This window comes from Rhea americana, unplaced genomic scaffold, assembly GCF_003343005.1.
Source record: "Rhea americana isolate MKP2758 unplaced genomic scaffold, rheAme1 scaffold_29, whole genome shotgun sequence".
NCBI classification, from domain to species: domain Eukaryota; kingdom Metazoa; phylum Chordata; class Aves; order Rheiformes; family Rheidae; genus Rhea; species Rhea americana.
Genome location: NW_028186412.1, coordinates 2,204,522 through 2,230,252, shown reverse-complemented (window position 1 = coordinate 2,230,252; position 25,731 = coordinate 2,204,522). Strand labels below are relative to the sequence as shown.

Genomic DNA, 25,731 nt, shown 5'->3' with positions numbered 1-25,731 from the left:
TCCTTTTTTTATATATCTCCTTGTTTTCTATTCATTCATGTACCCTTTTGCGCTTTGTCATGGGATGGGAAATAGGGATGAAGAAGGAGCGGCCTATGACTGGCAAGGGGGAGAGTGAAGGGCTACAGTATCATAACTCTGACTGGGGCAGGAGGGACACTCAATGACCCTGGATGATTTGGGGTAGGGTAAGGGGATAGTGGCAAAAATAAGGAAAAGAAGGGTGTGAATCACAAACCTGGYGGACAATGACATTACTGAATGTTCTTTAGGAAATTATGATCGTGCTCAATACATTGAGGACTGCAGTATTATTGTTACTGAATAACAAAAAATAGAATGAATGTCCTTTCTTGTATTAGTTATCCTAAAGCCAGWCTATTTTTCCCACCAAGAATTGTCTCCTTTAGTCACGCAACTTGTTTCGGCTGAGAGCTACCTCTCATAAATTATTAACTCAGCTATTGAGCCACTGACTTATTTATGGGCTGAGAACAAACTGGATTGATACCTGGGAACTCTGGTGTGACCTCACGCTCAGATTTATACAATGGTTGTTTTATCTTTGCCTTGTTCATTGACTCCTTTCGGTTTCTCATCATTTACTGTCTCTTCGTTGCTTGTGGTGTTTGCCACAGCTTCTGTTTTCCTGCAATGTACGTACAAATGATGCATAGTTAACATTAGTGACTGAATTATGCTATATACCAGCAGGCATCCTCCTGCTGGTCAGTATGACACTGCCTAGCATTATGATTTGGCTCATTATTGATGAAATTTCGACCAGTTTTGGCACATATGTCTGTGTTCATGTTTTTAACAGACTTGAAAGAACTTTGATTATAGCTGATCTGATACAGTTCYCATAATTCCTTACTGGATCACTCCAGTCTAACTTCCATCAAATCAAGCAGAGTTCATCCAATTTTAAAACTGGAATGATTTARTTGTGGCTGAGGCCCAGGACTGCGACAAGGAGGCATGCTAACCCTACGAGCTGTCATTCTCACTTCCTACACTTTCAGTCACTTTTGACATTCTTTCCATGATCTCTTTCCAGACTGTTTTGCTGAGTTAYGCTGCATCATTGATCTACTTGTCTTGATTTGGGAAGTTTAATTTGGGCCTGGCTGACCAGTATTGACCCAGTGCAGCTTGGTTTACCTAGCACAAATTTCTTTCAAAAACTTTCAGCTCTTTGGTGGAACTCTTTCTCTCTTCCAAAGAGTCATATTTTTTCCCAACAAAACTTAAAATGAATGTAGAATGATCAAAAAAATCAACATTTTGTACTAGAATTTTCTCTGTTAGAAAAGAATGAATATTATGCTCCTGCATTACCTTCACCAATCCATCTGACAGCCCATGTATTATCATCTAGTGGTCAGAGCAGAGYAGGCATTCAGCTTTTTCACCTAAGGCACTTGTGCAACTTCTCACTTTGAAGAAGTATACAGATAAAATGTTTCCATCACCTAGAATGACTCTCCAAAATAATGATAGATTGGGGCATACATATTATACAAAACTAAGCAAATTGATTTGAGACTTCTTTTCTAACTCAGTGATTTGATGGAGTTTGAAAGGAATATCTGAAGACGCTGTTCTATTATCCTGCCTTAAAAAGTTCCTTTTTGTAGGAGATAAGAGATGGTGTCATTATAAAAGGGAAATGCTTGCTCAGCCAGGCGTCAGGGCAAGGCAGCTCACAGTAGAATAGTATTCGCTAAACCTTTGACCCAGACATGCTTCAGATGCTTTCAGTATCCTTTTATTCATATATTTTCTGTTACTGAAAGGAAGTTGATGCAATTTACTTTCTTATGTTTGTTATGAAACCAAAATATGCTGATACTTTCATTTCTGACTAACACATGTGCAATGCTTGCCTTTGCTATTCGTCTTGATAACCGTATCTTTTAGAAAGACACTTGGTGTTTTTTATAAATGATTAGTTTGGGCCTAAAAGTGGGGGAAAAAAGACCAAAAGGGAAGGAAAGTGTTTTTCTCCAGCCWGACATATCAACTTGATCATAATAAAAGAAGAAGCAAGAAGGTTTCTTATGTGAGCTGACATATTTAGTTAATACTATTGATTTTTTTTCCTAGGCTTGCATTTTTAGCTTTTTCTAGGCTTAATGTATATACACTATCAGTATCTTGTACAAAGTGTTAAAAAAATGCACCACAACATTGGCAAAGTCAAGTCTCCTGTTTSTTTTTACTGGAAGCAAGTGAAAAGTCCCTGATGCTACAAAGCCAGACCAGCACTTTCAGAAGCAGCCCGTGTGCAAACRTGCTCAGGGCCTAAAGCCAGCTAACTTACCGTGGTAAAATGCTGTTCGTTTTCTCTTACCACTGACATTGTTTTGCTGCAGAACGTAGGAAGTAATTAAGAAGGAAAATGTCTTTCATCTTCAGAGGAATTGGGATGACGGCCATAACAGGCCAAGTGTGGATTACAGTTTGATAGAAGTTCTGCTAGGATATGGATTTTCAATATGCACTCTTCTCCACGTCAGCAAAAACAGGTCATTGCAGTTTTCTGTGACATTTGTAAACAATTTAATGGGAGTCCTGATATAATATGCTATTTAAGCAACGGCCATTTTGTAATTGAAGTCTCAGTTCAACTGGAGACTGTGGCAATCTATTTTTATTTCCAGAATGAGCTTTTTAACTTATTATTGTGTTGCAAAGTCATTTACTCTTATAAATATGCATTTCATAAAGCAGTGATTGGGGATTATTAAAAACTCAAAAAAAAAAAAAATCAAAAAAAGAAATGCATTTGCCATAATTGTGTTCTCCATTTTTGCATTTTTTTTCCACAAAAAGGATGTGTGTATTTCTGAAAACTTTTTTCTTGTGATTTCTCACASAAAATGTTTCAAGTGTAAGACAAAGCAACTAAGGTTTTCAATAGAACATGAAAGAGTCATGCTGTGATTTTGTGTCTGCACAGCCATGGGGTCTCAGTGACACCTGAAAGAACATGACATTTGTCAGAGTGTCCTGGAAACCACTTAATACTTCAGTGTACATAGTGGATTACCCTTGGTGGCTTCCTTATAGAGCATCTTTTTTCATTATTTTTAAAAATGCAGAAAACTTTATCTCAGAAGGTAATTTATGTTGCAGACTTATTCTGCAATGTTTATTAGGTAAAATTGTCACATTAATAGTTCAAGCCTTCTTGAGGCTTTCAATTATTTAATTATAAAAGACATATCAGACCAGATAAACCAATATATACTTGAAATTAGAAAGGTGCCAAACATTATGTGATTTTAATGGCTCCATTGTCCAGATTCACTATTGCAGATTCATCATATTCTTTCTGAAAGTTGTGTAACTGGAAGATTGTTGCTGTCGGAATCCGAAATGTTCACATCACCCTGTCCTCTATGAATATAATTCAGAAGCTGACAGGAGATAAGGTARAAGTCAATAAAAAGAGAATTATTTATTAAAAAGATCTAATGTTACAAGAACAGTACACAGGAACTATTATATTACTGTGTCTTCCACGTAGTATATACCATTATATATAGTATATATACAGATTGTATACAATATATCTAACATTTTGATATGGGCCATGACAGTAACTTTCTTTTAGTCGGCAACAAAGTTTCTTTCTAACTATTTTTACCCAAACATGTCTTGTGGCATGTACAAAAATACAGTCTCCTCAGTGACGCTAGACTGCACTATTACAACCTTTTACATGAAAAGAAGGAAGAGCTCTCCATTGCAGCTAAAAAATAAAAGGTAAAATGTCATGATAAGGAAACATCTTCTACAAAGTAACAAATATGTAATACATAGGTACTTAAACATTTAAAACATGTTTATTCATATATTTAAGATGCAAAATACATATTCTGTTCATGTTAAATATAAAACATACCCCTTTTTGTCCCTGCAATACAACTACATTACCTGATGGTATGTTCAGTATTTTTATCTATATYTTGATACTACAGGTTGAAATATTACAGGATGCAGCTCTATGTCTTTATCAGAGTTTTATTCGTCTTACAAAGCACAGCCATTTTCTGTATTCATAGAGTTGTTTAACCAGCAGTGGATTGTGCCACCAGCAGTGATTGTAACCTTTCTGAATACTCTGAAATGAACCGCATTGGCAAGCAACTGTATAAAAAATAGAGGGAATTATGCTTAGCTGATTGATAAAATAGCCATTTTACTTTTTGGTTCATCACTTTTTATTCTTGTTGATTTTAATCCTCTGAAACATGATGGTCTGCTAATGCAAGTTCTCTGCACAGTGGAAATGCTGCTGTTTTGCACATCACAGCATGTAGCTATTTTTGTTTGAGTTTACTCTACCAGCAAGATGCATTCCACCTTCCTTTCTCTGATCAAACTCCTATTCCAAAAGCAGAGATAGAGAGTCTTTTTCTGTCTGTAACTACATAACAGTTCATGCTCAGCTAGTCATTGTGCCTTTGCTTTCCTAGAAACAGGATGACATTTAAAACCTCTTTTTTTGGGTTTGATTTAATATTATTAGTGGATAGCAAGGATATGAGCTGAATCACCTCTGAAAAATTATACTGGCAAAACATTCAAAAGACAAAAGTAAGTTAGTCAAAGCCAGCTTTATCTACCAAGCACATGATCTGCATTGTACTTTCTTGGCTACTATTTTTAAAGGTGCTACGAAAGGGCACAGTTAGAGTGTACTGTGAAGCTAACAAAATAATAACATTTTTGTCACAGAACCCATCAATCAAAACAGATCTGCATCAAATCTATTAGAGGGACGGACAGCTAGATGAACTATGCTATTAGGACGTACCTGTTAAACTGTTTTGAGCATCATACACTTGATTTTTCCTAGACAAGAGAATGTTCACCCTAGGCACAATCCCTAGGTAGTAAAACACCCTTCCTCATAACACCACACACACTATATTATACAAACACGCACACCACTTACACTGGGGATCATTCTGGTTTAAAGGTAGAAAAAAATGTCCAAATTGTCTATTGAGTGGAAAACTTTTTGGTACAGCAAACAAGACTGAGATTAAAATGGACAGCACACAGTCCCTACAAGAATAATTTCTACCTAGTGATCCCTAGAAATAGAACCAGTCAACTAAATAAGTGGGGTGATGCTCAGTAGTATTTATCCAAGCATTTTTTTGGAGACACCATTCTCCAAAACATAACCTATTGGAGTCTGTATGTGTGAATGGCTACATTTCATAAAAAGTTAATGTTCTCTTCATAATATGGTTTCATACATACTTTAGAATCATAGAATCATAGAATTGGTAAGGTTGGAAGGGACCTCTGGAGATCATCTAGTCCAGCCCTCAAACAAATGGCCCATATGGGGATTGAACCCACAACCTTGGCATTATTAGCACCATGCTCTAACCAACTGAGCTTTAGCTTAATTATCAAATATGGGAAGTACATAATTTTACTAAAAAATGAACTTGGAGGAAAAAGAATATTTATGACTAAGAAGTGGTTGGAAAAACTAGGTTTACCTGCTTGCATTGTTTTATTCGTCCACTTGGCAGCTTGCATATATTATGCTTATATGCTCAGTGGGTATTTCATTGTTGTATGCATTAGGAATAGACTTTGTACTTACTATTGAGAATAAATATCTGATTCCTTCAACATTACATCACATGGCATTTGATGAAAAACAATAGCACTTGTTTCCATTTAAGTCTGTGTTTAATCATTTTCAGGCTATCTTGCAATGAAACAAGATTCTTTTCTGCTCCCTTTTCTTACTCTCTGAGTGTGCTGCCTAATACTGCATTGACAAGTTTTTGCTAATTTAATACRTATTTGTACTTTTTCAGAACAAAATCTTTGTACTTTTGGAGTAGATTATATATCTGAAGTATATTTTTCTCTCTTTCTGTCTTTTTAGTGCGAATAATCAACCTCAGGGAATGCAACAAAAGCAATAGACARAGCTATATCAAACTTTTCCTCTTTTTTAAAAAAGATTTTTTTTCCAAACCAAACAGATGTACAGTACTAGACACCACTGTTCAAACATCTAATGATACATGACTGGGTCACCAAATTAAATATATTAAAAAAGTAAAGTACATTTGACAGAAATTACATTTGCTTACAAAAGTTTATTACATACAATCTGCATATTTTTGGGCCAGTAAGTGTCCCCTCCCCAGAGGACTTTTTAAAAAAAGAAACTGAAGAGAAAAAAAAAACCTGATGAATTAATTGACCATGTCCCCAGCACTCCTCGAAGTGCTCCACAGGTATTTCTATGGGTCTTTGAGCATTAGCTTGGGTTGCCAGTTTTTCCACAGACATAAGACTCCATCCCTGGGTGTCATCAAGCTAAAGCAAACATACAACAACAACGATGAAGTCTGAAGTCTTCACCAAGTGGCGGAAGGAACCATCAGGGCCAAAAGCAATGTTACAGAGGGTGAGGAAGTAGAGAATGCGTGTAAAGTAGATTGAGCACTAGTTACTTTTCCTCCTGAAATGAAAAGTAAAGAAATTAAAGAATAAACAATGCAAATGAATCTTAGTACATTCAGTTAACAATGATTTGCTTTCTATAATACTTGCAAAAGCCTAATTTTTAAACACAGTATTATCCTGTGAGACCTGTTATGCCAAATTAGATTCCCTACACAGGCATGAGGAAGTTATGGATTTTATGGTGACAGCTACAAAAACTCAACTGCTCTATTGGGCTACACATAAATATCAGTCTACAGATCTATCAGTCTACAGATAAGAAGGAAATTCCAACAGGATATATGAATGTTATCAAAAAGAGCTGCAGAAAGCATTCTGAGTCATCATCGTCGTGAGTGTTCTTCCTGTAAAAAGGCATGAAAATTAGCCCTTGATCATGATGTTTGTCCAGAGGAGAAAATAGTCCTTTTCCCTGTAACCCAGTGACCACTAGGTCACAGCATAGCCCCTTAAAAATATATACTATTGCAGCTAACGGAAAATGTACTGTGGGCTGGGAGTGACAACACATCAGAGTGAACTACTGGCATATAAGAAAGGATAGCTAAAGTATTTTTAATTGTTATTCCCATTAATTCCTCCAGCTCTTTCCTATCTGCATAATACTAATACTTCGAATTCACTCAATCAATTGCAGTTAACTGAAGAAACAGAAGCTAGTTACTTCGTGATAATACGTTAATACTGTAATAAGCCATTACAAGCTGAGATGAAAACAATTGAGAATGATCCTGTTGTCATTAACATATACATCTAATTCCACCTGTGATGCTCTTGGTATCTGAGCTACGCACAAGTGGCTCCAGGTGTGGCGCTGGACCTGCAGCATGTCCAGGAACAGTAACTGTAGGCATCTGCGATATTACAGGACACATGGCACTGGGTGCCTGTATTTGGGCAACTGAATTGAGTCTCTAAGTTAAGGTTTTTATGTGTTGTTTTCTATATATGAATAGAGTGTCCAAAGTCCTGCTGTAATCAAGGAATACCTACTCCAGTGAATCAATGGAACCTATAGCGATACTCAGCTTAATCTGAAGCTAGCATATATAACGAGATTCAACTACCTAAATGTGGTTAACCAATGCTATTTTATTTGTGTGAGATGCTATACCTCCAGCTGGTTGTCCAAAATGATGTGGGTCTCCTGTAAGTCCTACCTCCTGTCTGTCAGTTCTGTGCAAACATTTAGAATATCTTAGGACGTCTCAGATGCCCTTAGGTGCCTATGTCTAAATATTTGAATTCTGTCTTCTGGATGGTCAGCTGAATTGCTATCTAGGCTCCACTGTCTGTATAGATTACATTCCATCTATCTATAATGGTATCTGAGACCCCTAGTTCACATGTAGACACAGCCAAATTCTGTTGTCTAGCCATGGACATCTAATGGTATCTGAGATACCCTGGAGTATCCCTTCAGGCTTCCTGATACCCTAGACAGGCCTAGGTCTCTTGTAAATCCTTGTTTACAAGCATTTATCTTGTTTATCAGCCCCATATGGATGTCTCAAATACCCTTGAGCATYTCAGATGGCACTAGATACCTATATTTTTCTTGGCTATATATTTTGGGGCTTAAAATGCTGTAAAATGTCAGGCTAGGGACAGGGTAATAATATTTAAGAGGTGTTTTATTTAACACAAATATTGTGATTTAAATTAATTTTCCATCCTCTGGATCAAGAATAATGAACATATGGATATGGAATATGACTAGTGACATCCTGAATCTGACTTTGTAGAAAGACAATATAGTTAGCTATGGGTAGATCCTCTGTACTTCTGGTGTCTTGTATTTGCTGATAAGATGGGCTTACTATGTTTACTGAGGTAAACTGCACAACAGTCATTGCTACCAGCACCTCTATCTTGCTTCTGTTTAATCTTAATAACTTTTTTTTTGGCAACTATATAATATTGTTTTAATACCTGACTGTACTGGTAGAGTTGAGGTCACTTGCATTAAAGGACAGACTGTACTTTGTTCTTCTGTGTTTTCCTGGTACATGAACCAGTATTTGAYCAGTGCACTCACTGGTGGCATAGATGTTAATGGCAAACTAAAGAGATTTGTTCCCATGAGACCTAACAAGTGAAGGGGTTGATAGTTAAGTGTCCTTCCACTGATGTGCAATGGATAAACTTCTCCACAATAAGCTCAAACTCTTCTAGTGCCTTAATACGTAGTCCAGACTTTTTTCTATTGCTGTTGATAAAGTGAGAGAATGATGACAGATGCTTCCCAGAGGTCTGGGAGAGGAAAATAGATGTCTAGCTTTTACTATGAAGCAACTACCTACTTACATTAGGCAGTTTTTTCAAGGACTTAAAAATCATAGTTACATAGCGAAGCTTATAGTTGGCCTTGGCTAAATTCTGTGTGACCTTGCATAGATATAAGACACAAGCAAACAGTTGCTGAGAATGTATTATCTATTAGCATGGGGTTTTTCAGTGTTGACTGGACTATTTGAAGAGCAAAGAAAGGTTCCTCCTCGCCAGTTCAACTACAAGTGGCACCAGTCATTCTCTGCAGGTCTAACCATTCTAAAATATGACTCCTCATTATGATTACAAGACCCTCTTCTGTATCTTCCTTTATTTTTGACATTCTTTGCTTATCGTATTACCAACATGAAATACGGAGGATTTTTCTTCTCAGAACATGCAATGGCTAAAGGCTTTGTGCACTGTTATCAGATCAGCGGTGACTGAGGAACCCATAAGTTTGCTTGCCTGTGACACCAGATTTAAGGTTCTCTGTGAGACTAGCCTTTGAGTAYTGTTTTTTAGCAAACATATAGCCATTATCCTGTTGCAAGATCATATGTATTTTCATTTACAAATGTTCACAGAACTAAAGGTTCTGATTAATGATTTTATTGAATTKTGAGAGTTGTGAGAACATTTTTTTCAAGTAGAGTTAATGGTGTTAATTTTTTTATTAGCATTGCTATAATCACCACTCTTCCATATATACGGGCAACCTTACCTGAAAAAGATGGAACTCTGATCTGAGGACTAGCAGTCCCATCCCCTCCTTCACTGACTGCACACACCTCAATAATATAGACACCAACATCAGGAAGAAGTACCACTGCAGAAGTTTTCTGTGTTTCTATAACTTGACTGTTGCTCTGGCCTTCTTGCCTAAATAACACCTACGGTCARTAAAGGAAATGAAAAATCATAGTGGTCATTCAGGCATTATACTAGATCTTTTGTGTAGGTAACACAACCATTGAAACAGTAACTGTTTCAGGCTTTCATTAAAGATTTCTGGATGTGACATTTCAACTTTAAGTTACGTGCTTTTATTCCCCGTAACGCTGCAAAAAAAATGGCTTCAATATATTAGTAGCAAAGTGTATTAACAATTAATAGATGTGAAAAGACTTTGAATAGGATCCAAAGCAAAGATGCAGGATTTGCCCTCTCCAGGTTTAGGTGTTACATAAAAAACTTGCCAAGTGACCCACTTTCTTTTGAAATGTCTTTTGGGTTTCAAATTCATATCCCCAAATTCATATGGATATTCAGACTTTTAGTTCAAGAATCCAGCTTCAAAAGTAAAGAAAATTCTCTGAATAAAACCATCACTGGCTTTACCTTAGCCAACTAAGTCAATTGAGAGTAGTTCAGATCTATCTGTGCACCCCCTGTGAAACTCAGGATATGCTTATCCCAAGTAGGAGGAATAGAACAGTGTATTTTGCTGTCTTTTTGGTACTTCTGCAGAAGAGTCTTTGTTCCCAGACAAAACTGAAAAGGTCAGAGCATTGTTAAAATCTTAAGTAGTCAACAGAACTTTTTCTGARTCTTGACTATTTTGATAAAGGTTAAAGCAGTTTCTGGTTTACTTGAATCAACTACTTTTTTATTTTATCAACTTCTACGCTTTCTTGATGATACTTCCTATTACATCAGAGGGAATAACAGATTGTAGTCTATAGAAATATTTACATGTATGCTTTGCTTTAACATAAAAAAGATCAATAYTCATTAAGAAAATTGAAATCATTCTATTTTGATTTAAAAGATTGCCATAAATTCTCATTCTTTTTTWWKRMYTKKTWWTTWRSMRTTAATTTGGATTTTACTCTTTAAAACTTCAAAACTTTAAATGCCAGATGCTACAGGCACTGAATATMMCCACTATAATCACAAAACAAACCTAAGTATTTGTTTTTCTGCTCCATAAAAATATTAATTTTAATGGCATTTAAGATGCCACATTATTCTGCATTTCTCTAAATCCTACTGCAAACACAGTGAAATTGAAGTGTTAGTAGGAATTTCCCTGCAGTCTGGTCTCATTAATAGCCACTTCTAGGCCAGGGATGATGAATCAATCCCCTCAGAGCTCACTCAGTTTATGATTAGTAGCTGAAAATCACGACAGAGAAAGTATTGGGACATTTTGCTCTTTTACCTTTATTTATTGCTTTTTCTGGTGAAAGCATTGCAGAAAATCTGCATAGCAAATTTTAGTTGCACAGAAGAGCAAGAAAAGGAAAAAAGCAAACAAGGAAGAGATACAACTGCTTGGAAGGAAGGAAGGGGAAACACTGACCTTGTATCCCATTACCTCAGATTCATTAGCTAGAGGTCTGACTGGCTCCCATCCAAGAGACACGTGAGAGCCGTCTTGTATCCACATAATATTGCTTGGTGCTTGGCTGGGAGCTGAAGATAAAAAAAAAAAGCAACATATACATAGTTATACTTTTAGATAGCTTTCTTAAAAATGAAAAAAAAAAGTATTCCTTTTTTTGCAGGTTCTCATATCTAGCTGGAGTAGCTGGAGTTTGTTAAAATATTTTTTTGCACCAGAACCATCGTTTAATAGATATTATACAGAGCTTATGAACTTGAACTCTTTTATCATCTTCTTTATCTGTCAAAAATGCTCAGTTCTGTTTTCTATGAAGCTAACTTTTGTAATGAATGAAAATCATATAAATCCGAGTTAAAACTATACATAATTCCTGATTATTTTACAATTGCATTAAAGGGAAACYCAAGAGGGTAGGCATTGCTCCCTAACTTCTCCTTTTGAGAAAAGATGCTGAGATCACTTACGGGACTTTTTGGTTGCYGCACGCACAGCAGTGCTTGGTGGTCCATACCCTGCAGCATTGTATGCCCTCACGGTTAGGTGATATAATGTGTTTCCTTCTAATCCTGTCAAGAGGATGGATGATTCATTTCCCTCAGTTTTGACTTTTTCTGCTGCTTCTTCCTGCTCCATGTCCTTCCAGTAACCAACCTGTCAACAAGAGAGCACACGGAGGATTAATCTAGGCATCTGAGAAAATTATGCTTTACTTTTTTTTTCTTTCTTTCTTTATTTTTTTTATTTGCCAGTCTTATCTGTTGTCTGATTATCAATCAGGCCTTTTTGAACATGTGGGAGCTGTAAACTAACCTGAGAGTCAAGCAGTGCTCACTCCTCCAAAAAGGCAAGATTCAGAATATCGCTGAATTACCTAAAGCATGTTGAAATACTTGTGTACTGGCAAGAAAAGTCGTGAGTAGCAGGACAGAAGAACAGAGGATGATTGGTGACAGAAAGTCAAAAGCATTTCAGAGAATTCAAGGAGAGCTCAGGTTCCTGCAGGTCATCAGAAACATCTGCCCTTCATCCTGAAAAGCTCTGACTGAATCATYGAAGAAATGGTGTGAGCAGTATTCCCTTCCTGGCCCCATACACGTCAGAGCCAAAAGATTTCTTATCAGTGTAATGAATAGGAAATGACAGAACACCTAGAGAAATCTGGAAATAGACTGAACTAAACTTATCTGAAGAAAAAAAAGGATGTGGATTCAGTTTTATTTACTTGGATATAAATAAGTTTCTGTCAAATATAATTCTGACAGTGTGCTTTGGCTCTTCCTTTTCATACATAGAAAGCCTAAATGACTTTTGGTGGTTCATGGGCCATGATTTCTGTTGTCTGGTGTCTATACTGAGTTTATTGTGATCTCAGAGAGGTTACAGCACAGAGCTAGCTTCTTCCCTTCTAGTCCCCCAGGGACCAGGAATTTGAAGGATGTGATTGAAAAAAAATATGCAGGCTCTTGCTAATGTATCTAGGTGACCTATGCAACTGAGTAATTCTCTTTGGGCCCAATTTTCCCTTCACAGAAGATTTCACTAATGTGTCATTCAAAGACCTGCATTTAGTTTACCACTATTCACGCTGAGATGTACTTGCATTTATCCCACATTTTTGACCTTTTCTGTGAAGCTGGTTATTTCATAATAAGTTATTCATATTATATATGGATAACTTTTCCTTTGAGAGAAAGGTCATGGGCAATACAGCACTCCTGCAAATGTATCCCAGTAAATGGTGAACAAAAAAACCCAAGTCATTCATAGGAAAATAAGACGAGTGAGTACAGTGCTGACCTTTTATAATTGCACCAGGGTTGCCATTTTTAAACAAAATAATCTAAAAAGACCTGGCTGTAACAGTATAAATTTAAGGCCATATCTTCACTTGAATAAAGTGACTTTGTTAACTTTGATGGAAGGCATATCAATTTATGCCAAAAACATTTAAAAATTAAAAACTGATGCTGTGAGTCTTCCCTTTTAATTGTAAAATTAATGTAAATATATTTTTTGTGTGTTTGCATTATYTCATGTCAAATGTTGCTGCTTTTTTAATTTCATATCAGCTCACATAACAATTCTAGCTGCAGTCACCAGTTGTGGAAATAGGTATGATTCACTGAAATATTTTTCTAGCTGTATGCCTGACWAAAACTGGTGTTCTCTTTAGTAACAGATATTTGCATCTTTCTTGGAAGGGAAGAAGAATCAGCAACAATTTATTCACCCAGTAGGGCTGAACCTTCAATATTTACTGTCTGCTGGGCAGTCAGCTTCTTTCATTTTACCTGTAATAMAACCGTATAGACTTGAAACTACACTGATTAGAGCCCTACAGTATTAAGCACTGTATGAATGGCTAGTGAGAGAGTACATGTCCTGGAGACACTGCAGTCTAATTAGCCAAAAGTGATGAAGATCTGACAGAGAAATGGTCTGAAAGGAAGAGTGACTTGCCCAAGGTTACACAGGGTAACAGTGCCAGAGGTGGAAATGCAACTGAAGTTGTGAAAACCTGGGCCTGGAAAGCCAGAAGCAAAACTATGTGGAGCTTTACTGACTCAACAGCCTCAGCTTTTGCACTAAAGCTATTTTTTTTAAAAAAAATATAAGTAGTGAAAACACGATTTCCTAAAACATTAACAAAGTGTCGAGGTTAGGAGTACATATATAGTAAAGCATAATGAGCATGGCAGAAAAGCTGGGARCATAATGTAACCTTTTTGATATTCTCCATTTGTTTGGAAAGGCTCTCCGGTACTATTACAAGGCATCGTCAGTGTGGAGACTAATTATATTTTGCATATGTTAAGTCTGCAAAAATAACCATGGCATGTTCCCAACCACTTCTGCTGCACCACACGACASAGGCATTCCCCCGTGGCGAAGGGGCAATCCCAGGGGACTGTATATACTCTATTAATCAGCAAAGGCATGAAAYGCAACTTGGCAATGATCTTATTCCAGCTTCCCTGGTACTTCAAAGCCTCAAATGTTTGGTCCCTGCTTTTAAAATTCCCCTTAAATTTTTACCAGGTAAGTTTGGACTTTGATCTCAAAATGTACTTTTCTCTCAGGCTCTTCATGCACACATTCATCTGTTGAGAGCAAAATGAACTAGAGGAAAATGAGSTTACGAGAAAAAAAAAAGAACTTAAATGATTATTGACTAAGGTCAGTGGTGGGGGAGCTTACTTCAGTTTGAACAGATGATGACATTGCTGATGTTTTAAAAGTGCTGGATTTCATTCTTAASACAGGCTGTTCAATTATTTAGACTTATATTTCCTTTTTTTAAAAAAAATCTTATTTTCTACGCATTAATTTGCACTASTCACAAGAGATTTATCCCACTTACAATAGCTTTTTTTAGTTATACATTTGAATATTGATATAACATGAAACATACACCACAAAAGAGTACCYCACAAATTAAAGATGAAAGAAAAGGAAAAAAAAAAACAGATTTGGTCCTTTTAATACTTCATTCATTTTGAAATTCTAAAGTTTTGCTGTTCTTTTCATTGTTTTTCATTTAGCCAAAGAACAGCAAGTTTTGACATCTGGCTCCCAGAAACGCAATTCTTTCTTTGTTCTGAAGAGAAAGCAATGGTGATACTTAAACGAACCACTGACTAGAGGAGACATAGGAACATTTAYATGCAGCTTTTTGCTTTGTTTTGATCGTGAACTAAGGAATTCTTCAAAGCAAATCATCATGTTAAAAAAATGTTTCCATCTCAAAATTTTGTTCCTCTAATAGCTATAGACCAGTTTCCTGAAATTTTAGGATTAAAGAGTCATTAAACAGTGTTACTCTTTCCTTCCCAATTGGTTTCTAGTGTGTACATAATAGCACTTTGGCTATTCATCTGATCTAATGGTAGGTTCTCCTCTCTAAACTCACTAGATCTTCAGTTGACCACAGAGAATTAAAGCTCCAAATTAGGCATATCAGATAAGTATCTAAATTAGGTGGGATGAATCTAAGCATTTCTTGGTTGAAAATACACAAACCTTCCAAGGCTCCCTGACTTACCAGCTTCAACAGTACCAACAAAACTGAAAATGAAGAATTAAGAGTATAGAAAGTGCTAGGGGAGTRAAAAAGAGAAGGTGAGCTGAAAGCACTGTTGCTAACCCTTAAAAAGAGAAAGCATAATTCAGACTTCAGAAAATCTGTTTTTATTATCATTATTGGAAAGCTTGTTTTCTTATTGGGTCTTGAACTTTGGGTGTTTTATTTCATTTTCTGCTACCAGGGCTAGAAATATTTTTATTTATTAAAAAAAGGGGGTAAAATGAAATTGTGATTATCATTTAATCACATTCCAGGAGCTGGACCTGCAATAACAACACCAGACATTGCATGTTTTGCACAGTATTTGATTCAGTTAGGYAGTACTGCTTCCAGGTGTGCTGACATGGCAAAATAAATGAAATCTGCCATGGTCCTGTTCTCCCCACAGTCAGTTATGTGGTCCTACCTCTTTCTTTGCAGATACCAGCATTCTTTTTTGATACCAGCATTTGTGTGATTGGGATCTGGTCAAAAAATAGTCCCTCTCCTTTCCTGGGTTCCTTTTGGGGAGGATCAGCTCCTTGAACTGTTGCACTGTCCAGTCATGCAAATGCTAGCACCAGCACAACAGCTGTGGCAGAACTAAGTACTTGGTACAGGAGAAGAGGTTGGAAACACTTAGATGGCCATGGGACTGTAGCGATACACTTACTTCTGAGATTCTTCTAAGTGGAATTGTTAGTGAGTTTCATAGGTATTTAAGTTATAGTTAGTGTATAAATAACTTCTGTCCTTTTGTCCAAAGCTCTGGTTGAAATCCCATACGCAAGCCTTGGAACGTTGCAGCATGACATTTCTAATGTAAAAAAAAAAAAGAAAAAAAAAGAAAGAAAGAAAAAAAACAACTAGGGCTGCCCGTGAGACTTTTTAAATTGAAGTTCTGGAGTTCTGTCCTATGTGCTGATTTACTCTGGGAAGCAAAAGATTTATACCCTTCCCTAGTGCGTGTGATGTTACACAGCAGCCCTGTCCCTTGTGTTTTCAGCTGAGGCCGCATCTATTCTGTTCATTGTGGTGGCAAAAAGGTAAGATGGAGAGTGGACAACGCGTGTGTACAACATTCAGAAACCAAGACACTTGCCGTCCATGAGCTGATACAAAAACTGTTCGGCTTCTGTTTTTTGTATCGTGTCTGTGTTGGTGTGACTGCCCTTCAGAATAAGAGGTTTCTGAAAAAGGTCAGTCAGCCTCAGTTCCTCACCCCCACCAAAACAGTTCCTGACTGGAAACATGAAAGAATTAACTGTTCAGCACCCTTTGGTTTCGGGGTCTTATCTAAAGTAGCTTGCCACCTCCTCTTTTCTCAGGTACTCGCTTCTCTCTCATATTCCTGCAAAGAAGTGGGACAAATGTTGATATTGTACCTTGAGGAATATCATCAAGAATCTACTCATATTTCTTTATTAAAAATAAATACTTAGCTAAGCTTCTGCTTTTAGGTAATAGAAAACTAATAATGTTGTAACAAACTATGACACAGTCTTTACAAAGCACATGGTTCTCTTGAGGCCCTCATGAGAGATCTACAGCCTGACCCATACCGTTAGGACTTTGAAAGCAACTGGACTAGGTTCGTACACTGTAGGAAACATTTACTGTCTTCAGAATTTTAGAGTAGCTTGAATCTGCATATGAATAGCTTTGTAGGCTATATTGATTTATCAGTTTAGACTATCCCATTGTTATTTTCATATTTGGGAAAATTTATTCATTCCAAAAGTGCAGTCTAGTAAATTGGTATTCAGGTTGGTGAAACACTAATTRCTTTTTTCTGTCTTGCTTTTCCGGTCTTGGGTAGAGCTATTTATATACTCTTTGTAAACTACTTTAGGACATACTCCACTACACTGAAAGGATTCCAGTACCAATAGACATCATTTTTTGTTCCAGTGTRAAAATAGATAAAGTACATGTAAGGCACAGCAAAAACTCATTATCAAATATTTCTCTTTGAAAAGATAGAATGGAATCACAGAATCACAGAACGATTGAGGTTGGAAGGAACCTCTGGAGATCATCTAGTTCAATCTCCCTGCTCAAGCAGGGTCACCTACAGCATGTTAGACAGGGTYGCATCCAGGCAGGCYTTGAATATCTCCAGAGAAGGAGACTCCACAACCTCTCTGGGCAACCTGGTCCAGTGCTCTGTCACTCTTGCAGTAAAGAAATTCTTCCTCATATTCAGGTGGAAAAATTATGTCTATRTGGCACTGGAATGCTTTTAAATAGRGTTTAAACAAGTCCAGTCTCTRAAAATAGTAATCAAGATTTTCTATTTTTTTATAAATTTTTGTTGCAAATTGATCTTTTGATTAGGTTATTCAAGTTAYTGTCTCTTGAGGGAATTCCAGTGACAAAGACTTCAGTTTTGTGATTTATATTTAGATTAGCCTTGGTTTTCTGGAAATGAAAAAAGAAAAATCAGCTTCAGAAATATCTGTTCTTCTGGCCAATAATCCTTTCCTTTTCCTACCAGGGACAAAGAAAACATTGACAAAGGCTGAAACCTTCAGGTTATGGATTCTAAATAATAGATATTAGCCGCACACTAAATTTTCCTACCAATCTGACCAAGTTTAAGGCTACTTCTACTTTATCAAAGTGTAGCTGGCATATATTTAGTAAGGTCAGGCGGACAGCTGACAAATCTGCACTGAAGTCAGGAATAATATGCACTTTGGAAGATGCAAATGACTACAGCAAACCTTGCATAAAACTCATGTGACATAGCAGTTAAGGCTGCCTTTCAGAGATGACAATGTGAAATTGGACAAGTTCCTTTGCCTTTCATTACTCCTTACTACAAAGTGCAAACAGGGCTGGAATGGAAACTGGGTCACTGCTAACTTGTCCATATGTAGTAAATAGTCTGTCACTTTTGCTGATTAGAGTACAAACATTCAAATGTTAAACCCCCCCTCCCCAACCTTCCCTTTATAATACTATTGCTAAAAGTCTAGGCAATGTGAAGACTGTGTAAGTGGCTGTCRTTGCTGTAGTGACCACAGGCAGAATACAAATTGAGACATTAAAATACAGTGGCTGACTGACATTTTGCTGGTCAGACTATTTTGCATAGGTTCAACAACATATGTGTTGAAGGCAATGTTTTACRTGTGGTCCACAATTATCACAGTTACCACAATGGGAAAAAGTATATAAAAAAAGAGATAATTTATTCGTTTTTTTGAAAGCCATTAGATTTTTGTACATTATCTATTTGCTATTTATGTATTAGGGGACCATTATGGGCTATGTTTTACAGCATACTGTGTACAATAATACTTTCAAAATCATTTTGTGATTTAAATTACTGTACATAGAAGCTGAAGAAAATGAATCATGATGGAAAGCACAATGCTGCCCCATATTTTATTTTTATTTTATTTTTTTTGCAGAGGTGGACCTTATTCCTGCTGACTTGCTCTACAGAGTCCTTTCTTTWCACACCATGGGAATGGTTTAAGGAGAAATTTTCAGTATGTTAAGAAAATTGGGCCAATAGATTTAGTGTTCCTAAATGAACTCTGTAATTCACTGACCCACTATGCTGATCTTATAAGATATTATCTGGTTTTTGGTRAAATCGCTGCCAAAAATGAAACTGAAAAGAGCTGGCAATACAGTCCTTTGACTGCACTGTGTCCTGCAGGAAAGCAGKGTAAGACTCACTTTCTTTTGTCTTCTGTTTACTGAGGACTGCTCTGATCATAATTACACTTGAAAATGAAGGAAGAGTAAAATCTACTCTCCAAAGACTTCTATGTCAGAAAGTAGACAAAGAAATTTTGGCTATGTCAGCAAAGAAGGAGAAGAAGTCAAGGAAAAATAAAAAAAACAATAAAAAGCAGTAGCCTTTCCCTCCTGGAAAAAGGCAGTAGAGAGTCAGGAAGTATTTTTATATATTATATTTTTTTATTCTGTCAATTGTATATCCCTTAATTGTAATATTCATGCTAGCCTAAACTTGATACACAGCACAATGAGGAGCCAATATATGAATGCAATTCAGTATTAATAATCATTGCTATATCAATAATAATTGCCAAAKTCACCCTTAAGAAGTCCATGAGAAAAGAAGAGCAGATCAGTGTTACTATTGGGGATTAGAGTATGCTGCACTCCAGAGGGCTAAACACTTTCCAAGACAAGAGGGCTATGAAGAGGGTCCACTGAACTACTCGTCTCAGTCATCTTTCACAAGGGTGCATCTATAGAGCTGAGGGAGGTATTATGTGACAAGCAGGTAAATACAAAATTTTATATATACAAATTATAATACAAAAACATTAAAATTATAAAAAAAAATAGAGAAATAATTTTCACTTGATAAAATCTATTCTATCTATCTTTTATTTTAAAAAGATGCAAGGCAAAACTAATAGAGCATTTTGAGAATCAACGTGATTGATGGAATGAGGATAATAGTGAAAATAGCAGGTATCATTTAAGAGATGTCAAGATACCTGAAGGGGAGTAACGAAAAAGCCATCTTTCTGAAGTGAAAAAGACAGGGTGCAGTGAGCAAGTTATTTCAGAGGATAAAAGACTGGCTKGGAAATTGAAGACAAAGCTTAGTAGCRAGTGGAACGCTTTGGAATGAAGAGGGATAATGCTTGCTGGGTGAATAGCAYCTCTATTGGATGTAATCTTGTTCTCTTTATATAACGCCGTTCTAAAAGGAAAGACATTAGATATYACCTTTGGTGGATGAAGCAAACTGAGTGCAAAGGGATAAAAACGTATTTAATGCAGAGCAAGAGTGTGGCTAAAATACTATGAGAGAGAACTGAGAAAGGGTTTGCAGAATTCAGCATGAGGAAAGAGACCAGGGACAATCTAGGAAAGAAATCAGGACAACCAAGAGACCTCAGGGGAGGGATTATGCTTACACTGCCAGGACTCCACTGGGGAGCAGTACAGAAATATCCAAGTATCAAGGAGCTAAAGCTGATCAAGTTAAAAAAAGGGGGGGGGAGAAAAAGAAACTAACAGACTACATCTACACTGTGACACAAAACTGCTGTTCTGGTTGTGCAGAATCTGCTGGAGAGAGCTGTGGCCCATCTCCTGCCCATGCACTGGCATGTCCTCCTAAAGGAAATAGTGATGCCACCAGTGATGGCAGCGAGCATCCAGGTCTTGTTTGCACATGGTGCTGGGGGAGACCACTGCGTGCTAGACAGTTACAGAGATGTAAAGGTAGCCCACAGGACTGTTAAAACTAAACTATAGAGGTTGAACTATAGACCAGGAGTCTCTCTCTGAGTTTTWTAGTATGATGGAGTCAGTACCATGTTGGCACTAAGTCTAGATGGTTTGACACAATCATTAAATGCAGTAGTAAAGTCAAGGATGTTGCAATTGTGTGCTTTCAATCGGACTATAACTCTGCTCTAAAGGAAATCTTAGGGGATGACAAATATAACAGTCCTAGGATATCTAAGGAAATGCTGAACTTAAGCGTGATTCTGTGGCCATTAAATTAAAAAAAAGATAAAAAAATAATAACCTGAATTTATTAAGAGTTAAYGTTTTATTTATGTAAATTTACCTAAGAAAAACTCCTTTCTCTGTGTTTAAAAAAAAAACATGTTTTGTCCAGMTAGGATTTTCTTTGGTGACAGAAAGTAATGAAGTATCTAAGCTTCTGGATCATGACTTACAGGAAGGAAACTCAGAGAATGAAGAAGGTGCAAGAGGTAAGTCCTTAGTGGCAAAATCAGGGGAACATGTTTTGTTTAAAAATCTTTTACCTGAGGTAGTTACTTGTGTCTTGACCTGATCCACACCAAGTAAATCAAGTTAAACAGGTAATCAGCTATTCTAGCGACGTAAGGGCTATATTGAGCATCATAGTCTGAGCATCGTATATCTTTTTTCAAAGTATAAAAAATAACCAACATGTGCTGGAAGTACTAATATAGCCCTGCAATTAATATTCTACAGAATTCTTGAATCAGGAATATCATTTAAATATGGACATAAACTAGAGATGAGAAAAAAACACATTACTTAGTCAATATTGGCTCTATTACGCTTTCACCAAACATTAATAACAAGAGAATATGAAGGGTATAAAAATATTTTTCCTTGATAATAGTTCTTTTAGGACTTTCTGAAAGTGAATACAATTTTGTCTCAAGTTCTAAAATAAAAGTAAACACTGTGTAGAAGTTGAGTTTAGAAAGTTATGTTCAGTAGTAGTAACCTATACTAGAATATTTTCTGGGGGAAAGCCCAGACACTTGGTTTTTGATATTAATAATGTTAATAATCACTTCAGTATAACTTAGTGTTGGATTTATCATATTTGGCCATAACATCAGTATCTGCATCAAATCTACTTGTTTACCTTCTTTTCATAGTTATTACGGATAAACAGGCAAGAGTTTTTCCAGTCTAAAGGATTAAAGGAGGTCACACAACCTGCACCCCAAAATCAGCCTCTCTACTGACAGAAAATTGAAATATCCGAGAGTGAGGGCAGGCTGAACCACAAGGTCAGGATGTGTTACTGCGGCCTGAGGACAAGTTTAGTCCCAGATCCGATCTGCTCCTGGCAGTGTGGATTGCAAACTGAATGCAAGACGWCGACTGGATCCAAAGCATGGGAAGGTCCATGGCCAGGTCTGTCTTTAAGCAGAGCTTTGCTAGCTGAGGTGCCCTGCCGCTTCCCCTTCTCACATCTGACTTTTATGATCTGCCCAGCAGATGTCCCCAGGCCACTGCTGGATGGCAGCACAGATGGCAGAGGCTGTTCTGTCTCGGWGTGTTGATAGCTCTCAGTAAATAACAAGTTTGAACTGGTCACTTAGAGCTGGAAGCAGTCAATACTTAATCTTCCCCAGCCTGCGAAAGACGCATGCAGTTCTTTCAGCTCTTTCTGAAGTGTCAAAGAGACATTATAAGAACTAGTGTTGAATGATTTTAAAGTAYGAATATGTAGAAGAAGATGTGTCAGTGCTACAGCTGTGACCATCGTTCTGCAGCTAGCTGTGTGTATGCTAAAATGTGCGTAATTTCTATTCAAGCTTCACTACGCTGCATGTTAGCAGAATGCAACGTTAGCAAAAGTAACAAGATTTCTCATTATGATATTCTGTGTTCATACCTCAAATCCCTGTGGTCTTCCTAGACTTTCTTTAATATGTTTCCACGCAACAAGAATCTCTGATACAGACAAACTCGTGGCTTTGACATCGATGGGAGCAGCGCTGGGTTCTATATTAAGAAAAATTGAAACAATAAACCTCCACTGTAACAACTTGTATTTATAAAAAACACTCCATCTGAAACTGTCATTTATTTCCTTTATTCTACCTTAATACTCACATGATAATATGACGCTTATGGGGAACACRAAAAACTGAACAAGATGAAAAGATTATTATTGTATTTCTTTGTTTGTGTCATGCTACATCAATATCTTATCACTGACAACAGGCCCACCAAACTATGACAGAATCCCTTGTCTATGTCCCTCCTGATTTGTTTTTGAAAATCTTTAATACTTGTAAATGATCCTCCCTGTCCCCCTTGCTTTCATACCCCTGAATCACCTTAACTTCAGRAGTAAAGGGAGCATTCATTCTCTTCCTGGCTTTTTAGTGCCATTATGTCAGCTTAGTACCTAGCTAGCATGCCCAGTTAGTTTTATACCAAATAAGATTATGCCAAACAAGAAGTGATACCCAGAGCTGTAGTGAAGTGTTAAGTAAAAGAATTTTTGAGGATTATGTTGTTATGTCATCAATAAACAAACCTTGAAGCGATAGGTACCAGTATCTGGGACATCCAATCTTCCCTCTGCTGTTGAAGCATTTACCTTTTTAGGCCTGAGATGCATACTGTTCAAGAGAAGAGATTAACACCTATAATAGGTACCTCTAGCTGTGTTGTTAACAGTAGCCCTACATCTATGCTTCCATCATGATGCTCTTTATAGTGCATTTTGCAGTCCTGGTCTCCTGATTTTCCAGAGCAGGTAGGCATATGCAGGAAGGTAGGCAGGTGCCAGGGATCTCTCCCTGCCCTCATGTCTGGGTCCAGCTTCTTCCAGGGTTTGGGAAGTTGCCTGGATGAGCACACATACAGAGCGCCAGGACAGGCTACAGACCCATTATATATCCCAAATCTGTATGGCAATTTAGTGCCTTGGGAGGGAAGAGTGCCCCAAAAYTTTCAGACATCACACCAAGGTAGAAGTTAAGGAAATGTCTTCTGCTTTATTACCTAAATATTGGTGCAAATTTGTTCAAGGAACTCGTGACACAGGGATGAGGCTTGCTCATCAACAAGGCACACAGCAGCAGCATTTCACGCCCGTCCTGGTTTAGTTTATTTGCTCAACAAATAAGTGAATTCACATACCGCTGCAGCAGCAGCCCCTGCAGTTTCTTCCGTGGGCTAATGTTCCTCATTACATTTCTAATGTGTTGATCTGCTCCTGAATGGCAGGCAGAGGTCCTGACTCTTATCATATAGGGAGATACATCAAAGAGCTTTTCAAAAATGAATTTTTTTTTAGGGGAATTTCCTTATGTAACAGTCTCGACTCATTAACTACCCACCTCTCTGATCATACTGCAGGGATTGTTCTGGCACTAGGGCCCTATATTTTTTTTCTGACATGGCTTATAGATATTTTTCATCCTTTTCATCCTGTTGAATTTTCAATGYTTGTTGCTCTTTTTGATCTTCTTTTTTATTTACTTCTAAAGAAAAGAAGCATCTCTGATGTGATGCAAAATGGTAGTCACCCATGATGTGTATTACTAATAAGTATCGAATATATATGGGTCTTTTCAGGTAACAAAGAAATATATTCCTCATAATATGATTTTCTGTTCMATAGGTAGACCCTGCTTTCCATTTTATGTACTACTAAGATTTGTGCAGCAAAAGCTATTTTCTATTTTTTTGTATTATTGAAGCAATTACCTTGTTGTCAGAAAAGATTGCAGTGGGATAAATAATTTCTGATGTACACAAAATGTTAGTTGGCAGCCTTTACACTTTCTATAAATGTAGAAATCATTTCCTTTTCATAGCATTCACTAGAGGTCATTTATATATTGCTCAGAACAAAACAAAGAATATTTTCTGATATGTTTTAAAATAAATTGTTTTCAACAAATGGAATAGAAATAGTTGGCTTTTTTTAAAATGTGAAACAAATGCATTTCTTACATATCCAGCAATTATTCACTGTAATTTCACTGATATTAGACACTAAGAACGTAAGTATTCAGCAAAAGAACAGAAATGATATTTTTAGGAATAAGGTACATTATGCCTCTGAAAGTTTATGGAGATGAAATGGCATTTTTTATTGATTCAGATAGGATGAGGACCATATAATTTCTAGTCTATGGCTCAGTACAATGTCATGCTTTATTCTGTGTGTCTAGAACTGATGATAAGTTTGACAGGTTCATTAGGTTTTTCCATAATGGTTGCTGGTATTATAATCATATTCCTTTGTTAATATCTTGGCATTATCTTAAATCTATTGGCATCTTTCCTGAAGGAAAAAATAATCTTTAATGATCTTTTTAATATTCCCTGATCAACTTAAAGATACAGGATAGTAAGTTCTCAGAAGGCTGCGTACAATGTCCACAAAACAGTCTTTTTCATGTGCCGAAATCTCACGTTAAGGAAATGTTCAATAAGGGATGGCTACAATATAGCAGAACAAGGGATTACACTAATTGCATTGGTCTGGCATTCAGAGAGGTAATCCTGAATTTCGATACAGGCAGATAAGAGAAAGTAGCGCTAGTTATTAGCTTTTGTTGCATTCTCAGTACTGAATTTACTGCCCTAAACTTACCTGTTTTTCCTCAGATACTCATCCTTAAAGATATTCATGTCATCTAACATAAAAGCATAAAAGCAAGCCTAGCATCTCCATGTTCATCAAATGATGCTTTAACTCTCCAATGGAAAGTACCTCCATCAGGTTCTCTTGTCCAATCACTTAATTCACTTCCAATTTTGAATCAAGAAACAATTTTTTTTTACAYACTTCCCTAACTCAAAATCTGAGCTCTCATTTGAACCTAAGAACCTCAGCTTTATTAGGCATTTGCAGTTCCCCATAGTTAATATGTTCAGACKTCAGCAAGGAGCAATGACTGAGATAATTCCTTTCCATGGAAAAATCCACAAAGGGGATCTCACAGTAAGGAAAYCAGAAGGAGGATTCCCTCTTGTGTGATTACCTATTGTCATTCTAAAGGTAAAGAAAGTGATATCATTTTCTCCCTTGCTGGAAATATTTACAGGAACTATCTTCCAGATCTGGGAAACTGATTCAGATACTTCAGCAAACTGCTTTCATCTCTAAGGAAAACCAAGTGAGATTACGCTCAACTCAGCCCCTCGGACATGGACTGGTTGACATGTCCCTCATTTGGGGACACTAGATGTGGAATGCCACGACTGCCTATAGGATAAGGTAGCCTCCAGAATCTTGTCTAGAGGGATAAAAAGATGTCTT

General features: G+C 36.9%; 1 protein-coding gene across 1 annotated transcript in view; it reads right to left on the bottom strand.

Moving 5' to 3' along the window:
- Nucleotides 1-3,509: 3,509 nt before the first annotated feature.
- The window catches only part of CNTN5 (contactin 5), a 269,415-nt gene continuing 247,193 nt past the window's right edge, over nucleotides 3,510-25,731 (bottom strand). The window contains exons 20-24 of the mRNA XM_085309094.1: nucleotides 22,339-22,448; nucleotides 11,605-11,791; nucleotides 11,096-11,208; nucleotides 9,515-9,683; nucleotides 3,510-6,514 (exon numbers count right to left, since the gene is read on the bottom strand). Coding sequence (XP_085165220.1) covers nucleotides 6,411-6,514; nucleotides 9,515-9,683; nucleotides 11,096-11,208; nucleotides 11,605-11,791; nucleotides 22,339-22,448 — 683 coding nt within the window. The 3' untranslated portion in view covers nucleotides 3,510-6,410. The remainder of the gene's footprint in view (nucleotides 6,515-9,514; nucleotides 9,684-11,095; nucleotides 11,209-11,604; nucleotides 11,792-22,338; nucleotides 22,449-25,731) is intronic.